The 8932-nt window shown below is 41.4% G+C and overlaps 1 protein-coding gene across 3 annotated transcripts in view; it reads right to left on the bottom strand.

Annotated features, from left to right (window-relative positions):
- Positions 1 to 6891: 6891 nt before the first annotated feature.
- ISM1 (isthmin 1) overlaps positions 6892 to 8932 on the bottom strand; it is an 86110-nt gene continuing 84069 nt past the window's right edge. For all 3 annotated transcript variants that reach the window (XM_055131503.1, XM_055131502.1, XM_055131504.1), the window contains one exon: positions 6892 to 8568. In XM_055131503.1, coding sequence (XP_054987478.1) covers positions 8051 to 8568 — 518 coding nt within the window. In that variant the 3' untranslated portion in view covers positions 6892 to 8050. The remainder of the gene's footprint in view (positions 8569 to 8932) is intronic.

Here is an 8932-nt window from a genome sequence, read left to right as displayed (position 1 = left end):
TTGAAAGGGGCTAAGTACATCAGGGATAAGTTTTGTTAACAACAGGGGCAGTGAGTTACAACAAAAGAAGTGAACCTCCATGCCTAGTGGTATAAATTTTTAAAGTGATGCTCGTTCAGGTCTGTCACCATTTCCTTCCACTAAGGAATAAAAGGCAGATTCTTTTAGATCATTCCTGTTCATAGCAAACAAACCAAAGATTTAGTTACGAACTTTGTGAAAAATAAACTTAGCTCATAGAAAAAAATTCCTTTTTCTTTTATAAAAGTCAGGCTTGAAATTTTTATATCCTTTGAGTCATATTCTTGAAGCAATTGGCTGATTAATTCAAGAAATGTTACTTTCCCAATTCAAACATGACATTTTGAAAATCATCCATGAATTACATGCCTCAAGAATAAAAGGCTTTTCTGTGGCCATTTAATATGTTTTTTTTTCCCTTTTTATTTGGAGGGCAATCATGAATATCTGTAAGGGCACATTTATTACTCCCTGAACAGATAGAAAATTAGCAAAGTCATAAAATTCTTACCCAGGTTTGCTATTTCAGCTGTGCCTCTTCATAGTCCCACGCCAATTCCCTTGCCACTAAAATGGTTAGGGATGATGTTATTTTTGCCATTATAGACAAGGAACTGGTCTTTGTATGTGGGTTTTGCAAATCTCTACATATACATTTTAAAAAATGCATCAAATCTTTGTTCTTTTGAAGGATTCTACAAAGACTTGTTAGTCCCATAAATTTATTTTTAAAAAATCTTCCTTCTAATTTCAGGAAACATCCAATTTCTTCTAATTCCATATGGTAAATCAATACAAAACCTCAGAAAAGCAACTGGATGTAAGATTTCTGCCTTTCTTAGTTTATACTACTGTATTTGGGATCTGTACTCATGGATATATGTTTCTGTATATACCCACCCCGTAATTACTGAAGCAAGCCTTTAATTTATCTGAAATCATGCAGGAGTAATGGTGACGACCCACACAGTTTTCCATTGGAAATTGTAAATGGACGACAAAGAGAGAACACTGTCCCATTCCTTCCCCACACACATTTCCTGGGAAGGCTTTTCATGACTCTTTGTATGTGAAATTAGAATAGTACTGCTGTTAGGAAAGTGTTGGAACAATTACTCGAAGTGTGGTCCTCAGAGCAGGACTGAGTATAGCAGCAAAAAGATCAATTCAAAAGTTAAGAACTGTTTAGATGTATTTGGCAGAATCATTTTCTGTTTGTTTAATCTAATCGTAAGACCTGGGGGAGTTATTTTTATTTTCTAAAAACTCAATGGTATTGTAATCTGGTAGGATTCTTATCACTGCCAGGTGAGATTCAATTTCCTTTTTTGATCTACAACAAATAAAGACCCATGATGTCACATGAACATGGTGTCACAATAATAAACTTCCATTTGAAGAGCACTTGTAAAACTGATATGGGTCTACCTCACCTTGGTTTTGGATCCCCTACAGAAGCAAATACTAAAACAGGATCTGAGAAAGCAGCATATTTGGGAGAGGATTCTAGTGAGCAATAGGTAAGTAGGGAAAAAAAAACAGGGATGGGAAAGAAGCTGATAACTATTACCAAGTACGTTGTCACCCTAGGTGACTAAAGTTTGCTCACCAGATACTGCAGGAATAATATAAAATATTTCAATTAACTGTTAAGTACTCCTGGGAGCACTCTTAACTCCCTGCCACTTCATTCTGCTTCTGAGCAAGCTGAGTGGATCCCAGTGGATAAAGACAGTTGCCAGGAAAAGACTTGCAAGAGCTGCCAGTTAAAAACTGAATTGTTCTGAAAAGATCTGGACAGTGCCAAGCTCTGTGAAGAACATCAAAAGTGTCTTAGAGAAGATGCCTCATGACAAGCGGCCTTATCCCAATTATGTACAGTAAACTGAGGTACAGCATAGCACTATGCTAAAATGTAGATGGCTTTGGGGTGAAAAGGATCTTTCCTTTGGGCCTATCCATAGCCCCTTCTACTAGTTTGCATAATCAACATCAGCTGGCAGTTTGTGTCTATGTTTGTGGCAGAGACTGCCTGTGAGCTCACAGGCCCAACATGGATTCTGTTTTCCCAGTCTCCCTTAAAGCCGTGGAGATTGAGTGGACATGGTGCATATCACCTAATGCCTATCTTACTACAAAAATATTTATCAATATTTTCTCATTTTCTCTGCTCTTTACTATGAGTTAGAATAGAAACAATCCTTGGGGCATCCTAACAACTCATGTCTTGAAGACATCAGATCTACAGTCTATGTTCCTTGGTCACCACTTGACTAATTAGCCAGAAACGTACTCCACACTTTAACTGTGTTAACCCACTATGATTTGGTGTTATTATAGCAACTTAAAACATGTATGTGACTAAATAATTTATTTTCACCACTTACCGATATCATGGGGCTGGAGTGATAGCACAGCAGGTAGGGCATTTGCCTTGCACACAGCCGACCCGGGTTCGATTCCTCTGTTCCTCTTGGAGAGCCCGGCAAGCTACCAAGAGTATCCCGCCTGCACGGCAGTGTTGGGGACTGCTTAGGACCCTGAACGAAAGAGGACCCCGAAACCTTTACCCTGGACAAACCGGAAAATTCCATTACCAGCTTTGCTTGACCTGAGGCACAGGTGCCCTTGTGACAAAGGAACTAGCCAAACTCAAGAGGTAAAAGTAGCCCAGGGCAGTTAACTAAGAGATGCCATTAAGCCCCCCATTAAGTAGAATACCTTCCTCTACCTTGTGCATTCCTCCTGCCAGATGCTCCTGCCAGATAGACCCTTGCCTTCCCCTCCCCACTATTTCTCAATCTACTCTTGAAGAATGTTGTAAGCCCACCTAATACACCCCGAACCTTTCCTTATTTGGTCTGAGAAGATACTTCCCTGATGATTGACAACTTATGTACCAACCCCCTGCTAAGAAAAGTATAAAACCAGCGTGGCAGTTAATAAAGTTGCCCTTGATCGGCATGTGTCGTCTTGGGCCCCCTGTTTACTAACCTCACTAGTCTTATTTCAGATCGGGACCCTCACAGAATCCACCTAATTAGGAGCGCTTTCCACTGTTGTCTCTCCGCGGGCCGGAGAGATCTCCAGGGGAACGCGCACGGCAGAGCCTGGACTACCCGTGGCATATTGGATATGCCAAAAACAGTAACAACAAGTCTCACAATGGAGACGTTACTGGTGCCTGCTCGAGCAAATCGATGAACAACAGGAAGGCAGTGCTACGGACAGACAGACAGTGCTACAGTGCTACCAATATCAGATTATTCATATACTCCTTTATTCATCAACTACCTCCAATAGGAAGATCTATATACTATGGCACAACTGGTTTCTGAAGCAATGTCTGGCAAGTGGTATATGTTCAAGAAATATTTGTCCCATGACTAAATATCCATACTCCACTTTATTGTACATGGTGCATGACACTCTGTATGCTAAGAACTTAATATTTCCTCTCTTGACTTGCACAACAGCTTTATGAGGAAATTGGAATGTATCAAGCTGATTAACTTATCCACTAATACCCAGAAGGCAAGTGAGTGAGCCAGCATCAGGATTCAGGCAGTTTCACTCAAGTCTCAAACTCCTAAGCCCTCTGCATGTTGCCTGGTATTGTCTTCCAGGAGTTGTTGCCTGCAGTGCTGGAAGCTGTGGTGCAGTAAAGTAAGAGGCATGGCTTTTGTGGCAATCATCTACCTAACTGGGTTGGGGTGTGATGGGGAAAACAGACCAGTGTCTTTTTGTGTTGTGGAGCAGACTGTCTTCTAGAAAGATGCAGAACTCACCCAATCCAAGCAAGTGCTTAGTTATGGGCTCAAAATCTTGCAGAATATGAGAGACCTGAGCATAGTAAAGAGTAGAGATGTCAGACACTTTTGGCAGCTTTGGGCAATTGGAACAAAAACAGAGTGAGTTGAAAAATCATGATATGGTGAGTGATGAGAAGAATTAAGAAGAGAATAAAGAAAAAGGTTAAAGTTAAGAGCATGGACATGGGAGACAACTGGTTCCAATAAGTTTTGTAACTTTTTTCTCTTTGGCATTTTGGGGTGGCCTGGTGATGCTCGGGGGTTATTCCTGACTCTGAACTCAGGAATTACTCCTGGTGGTGTTTGGGAGACCATGTGGGACACCAAGGCTTGAACCCGGTCAGTCGTGTGCAAGGCAAATGCCCTACCTGCTGTACTATCGCTCCGGCCCTACCTTTATCATTATTGGAATAGTGTTATAACCTTGGTCAAGTTAGATAATCTTGATGGGCTATTTTTTCCCTCATCTGTGAAATGAATGGCAGTGTCCCATGATACAGTGATTAGCTAGCTCTAGGCGTAGTATATATTCAGCAAAGAGCAGCTGGAATAGTGCCCATCCTTCAATCCCAAATCCACGGTCTTAGGAGGAGAAATCTACCTCCTTGGCCACTGAGCACAACAACAGAAGTACTTTTAAAAGAATCATCATGGTGCTTGTCCGGAAAGAGCTGAAGAGAGAGCGAGGTGCTTTTCTGGCCTCTTACTCCCCTTCCTATGCATAGCCACTAGAGGGCTGTGGCTGTGGCTCTCTCTGCCTGTCACTGTTGGCTTGCAGGACTGTGGTGCCACTGAGACCCAGCGGATTGCTAGGAAAACATCCTTTTCCAGGAAGAAGTAGAGGAGCTAAGTATCCAAGAGAGGCATTTGTCGGGGAGAGAGGCTAAGGGACTGTATTTACTAGTGTGACAGGTGAGGTCCAGACTCCCTGGTCATAAGCAATGCCATTCCCGGAGCAGTTTCTACTTGGCCTGGAGTTGTTTTTGCGCCCTGAGTAGAGGAGGTAAGGACTCCTTGTCTTGGTTGTTATCGGAACAAAGCCGTCTCATTTGTTTTAAAAGAATCACTCATTGTTCCCCTGTAACTGTGGACCGGAACATCAGTTCCCCCCGCCCCCCCTCTCCACCCCCGCCATCTAATTTCAGGGCTGTGGCTTTGTCCTGAATATTTGGAAGATTAAGTGTTCCTCTTAGGCAATGCTTCCAGAAGTTATCGTCAGCTCTTCCAGTTCTTGGCTTATTAGGTCTATAGGTACATTTTAAGTGTTTTGGAGGATTGGATGCATACCTAGTAATGCTCAGGGCTTACTCCTGGCTCTATGTGTGAGAAACTCCTGATGGGTTCCCTGGACCATATGTGGTGGCAAGGGTTGAACCAGTTTTGACTGCATGCACGGAAAGCAACGCAGTGGCTATATGATCATCACTCCAGCCCCAGGTCTCTGAGGTATGTGTGAAGAGCCAAAGAGTCCATTGAAAACATTGTCTATATCACTCATTCTCACTGTAGTAGGAAAGAAGAACTCTGTTCTTTTTATCTTCCCAGCTAACTTTTTAGTAACAACGACTTAGATATGGCTCGAACTTGCCATTTTTGTACCTTTGCTCACCATCTTAACATCTGTTTTCAGAACATAACAAGCTCCTTTCTAGTTTCTTGCCCTTGTCCATCTATGTTTTCTTACTCCAAACTTCCTCTTCATTGCTTGATGGAATATATCTCCTCAAGAGAACTAAAAGGTATTTCTCTGATTTATGTCTCTTTTTCTCTCATAGTGATTTGTATGTATCTTGAAAAGAACATTTATCAAGTGACATTTTATTGTATATTTTTGTCACTTCTAATTATTCTACTGAATTTCTTATGTGATTTATCTCCATACTTAACACCTCAAAAGCAATGTATTCCAGTATGACCAATTATCTTTACAAAATTAGTTTTTCTACTATAAGAAATTAAATGTGCTTCCTGATATTTTTGACTTAGGAATTCTCTTCCAATTCAGTTGCCTAAAATTCCTTCTGATGTGAATAAATCTTTCATTCTATAATTGGGAATAGATTTTAACTATAAATAAACAAAATGAGAAATCCACAAACAATGCATTCTCAAGAGTAAATGAGTAATACTCAAGATCCTATCTGGAGAACTTCAGGTTAGGTCAAAAGTACCAAAACCAAAAGGTATGGTGCATGGACAGCAAAGGAATGCCAGAAACAAAAGATATGGTGTAAGGACAGCAAAAATTTGCTACAGTAGAAAGAACAACAGGCTAATAAATAAAAGATGTGCCCAGAATGATTTAGTTTTCCCTCATCTAGAAAAGAAATAGTTGCATGATGAATCATAATTACAGAATTTTATCTGGAAGCCTCCTTACCTGGGCTGTCTTAAGCCTTTGCTCTGGCTTGGCTTTCTTCTTCCTTTTTTATTTTTTGGTTTCTGGGCCAAACCTGGCTGTGCTTAGGACTTTACTCCTGGCTCTGGCTCAGGGATCAGTCCTGACAGGCTTGGGGGACTAAATGGGGTGCTGGGAATCAAACTTGGGTTTGGTGCATGCAAGGCATGTGCCCCATTTGCTGTACTATCGCTCTGGGCCCTTGGCTTGGCTTCTTAACACTTAGTTATCTCTGCATGGGCAAAAGTTCATGTGTGTTTCAGCGAGCTTCAGTGACTTGGGGACCAAATGCTTCTTGGGGACACTTTTTCTTTGATTTTGTTTTTGGTTCACAACCAGCAATGCTCAGGGCTTATTCCTGGCTCTACATTTGGGAATTATTCTTGGCACTGCTCGGAAGACCAAATGGGACTCCTGGGATCAAATCTGGGTTGACCACATGCAAGACAAATATGCTACCTGCTGTACTATCGCTTTGGCTCCTCTCTTGGGAACACTTCTGGTATCAAAGATATGAGTACTTACACCACTCACCATCACATTAATCAAGAACCCTTTTTCCTCACACAGGATTAGAATTTTTCTCCTGCTCTTGCTTCACTAGAACTATTTATGGTATTTGTATCAAAAATATTTGCCAGTAACACATTTTCTGCAGGTAAACAGATTTTATTATGATTTTATTGTGTATTCTCTTTTCCTGGAGTTTTGCAAGTAGACTGAATAAGAACCAACTCTTTATTTGTCCTAAGTTCCACCCTCCAGAAAACAAGTCACATTATAATTGATTGATGCATAAGACTCAACGACTCAATAAATACTTTACAAAAATAATGCAGTTTTCTTTGATTCTTACAACATAGAAAAATTAGGATTTCTTAGATTTGAGGCACTCTCACTCTTTTATACTTATTTTCTGGTAATATACTGATAGAGAAAATGATTGTTAAATTGGTATTAACATTAAATAGATGATATGTGATCCATATTTCTTTCTTGGTTTTCTTTTTCTGTTCCCCCCCTTTGGAAAAGTGTTATGCCTTATTTTTATTTGGTCTCTCTATAATACTGTAAATCTACTAAGACAGGAACAAAAATCCTGCTGTCCCAGGCCATTTTAGTAGAAGCATAGCATTATGTTTTGAAATTTGAAAGCTTATTTCAAACAAGGCCTCAAATTTGGCCTACAATATCCTTTTTTCTCCTACCCCCTTCTCTGTTTAAGGCAAGGACATTTCAGAAGCTGAGATTTCAGCAGCATTCACTACGGAAATAGTATCTTATTTAAGGTGGGGGCTTTCTTGCTTTGATTCATTTGTATTGAGTTGTTACAAAGTCCCTTTCTCTTCAATTTACCCAACACCCTTTTTGAACTCTCAAAGAAGTGATTACTGTCATTGTGACAACTCCAGAGAAAAGTTTATGCTTAAGTCACATTCATATTAAATAAGTTATATATAAAAACTGCTTATAATGTTTACAATTTCAGTCTCTTTCCTCCTTTGCTTCTCTAGGAAACACAGTCTGGGTGGGAACTAAATCCACCAGCCATCCCGCCATGGCCCCAGTCTCTTTGGATTTCTTTGTCCTCATCCGCCTGCCAACATCATACCTCAGAGAACTTCTAAGAAGGTCCGTAGGCACTGTAGAGGGCAAGGGCAACTTCAAAGGGCAATCTGGTGCACACCCCTAGTGTAATTTATGAAAAATACTATTGTGCTATATACAAATATACACATCGGCGGATAAGAGGGTTTCTGCCCCAGGAAGCAGATGGGTGCAGTGCATCTGTGTCACAAGTACCAGAGTTAGCGACTCTCTAATATTCCCTGGCCTCTTGGAACTGCTTGATATAATCTTCGTCCGAGGGGCTCTCTGTGCACTTCTGTCCATTGTTGGGCGGGCGGGCCTCGTTGTACCTGCTCCAGTCGCCCTTGCAGAGAATCCAGGGGAGGACATCCACTTTATAGTGGAGTTCGGCTGAGAATTCAGTGCTGATAAGGTTGGGTGTGCCTGCTCCTTTGCCCCTAGTGATGAGCTGCATGTCATCACCATAGCAACAGTGCTGGGCAGCCAGAGTGGTGCTCTCCAGAGACAGCATGGAGCGAATGCAGTACCTGGCTGTGGGCTTATAGATCTCCAACTTCTCCTTGGGCCCACTGGCATCCTTCCATCGAAAGTCCTTGCGCTTGATGCGGTCAAAGATGTCTGCCGTACTGTAGGCCACCTCAGTAGGGTAGGAGCAGGGGCAGCTGGGCAGGTCATTGATTACCTTGTGCATGTACTTCTTTAAGAATTCACTTTTGCAGCTCATCCATCTCTCACAGCTGTCTGTGTCTAAAAGAGTTACAGAGAAATTTTCAAGCCACATACACAAGGGGCATTGGGATGACTTAAGGCATCTGCATCATTCCCAGAGTCAACCTGTCAGTGTCCTGCTAATACCAGCCCATTGGTGACCATGCCCAACTCCCTTGAATATGGAAAATTAGTTCAAGACAAATGATTAGACAACAGCATTTTTTTCCCTATCAAATAAGTAGAACTAGAACCTGCTAAGGATGAGTAAGTGGCATAAAAGGGTAGTGAGAACTAGTGGATCAGAGAATATTTTCCATTGAATAGAGTTTATTTTCTGGAAGGGAATCTTAGGAGAAGGTGTGCTAGCTGACGGGCCAAAGTTCAGGGTTGAAAGGAAGTA

This window comes from Sorex araneus, chromosome 3, assembly GCF_027595985.1.
Source record: "Sorex araneus isolate mSorAra2 chromosome 3, mSorAra2.pri, whole genome shotgun sequence".
NCBI classification, from domain to species: domain Eukaryota; kingdom Metazoa; phylum Chordata; class Mammalia; order Eulipotyphla; family Soricidae; genus Sorex; species Sorex araneus.
This window is presented reverse-complemented; position numbering and strand designations above follow the sequence as displayed.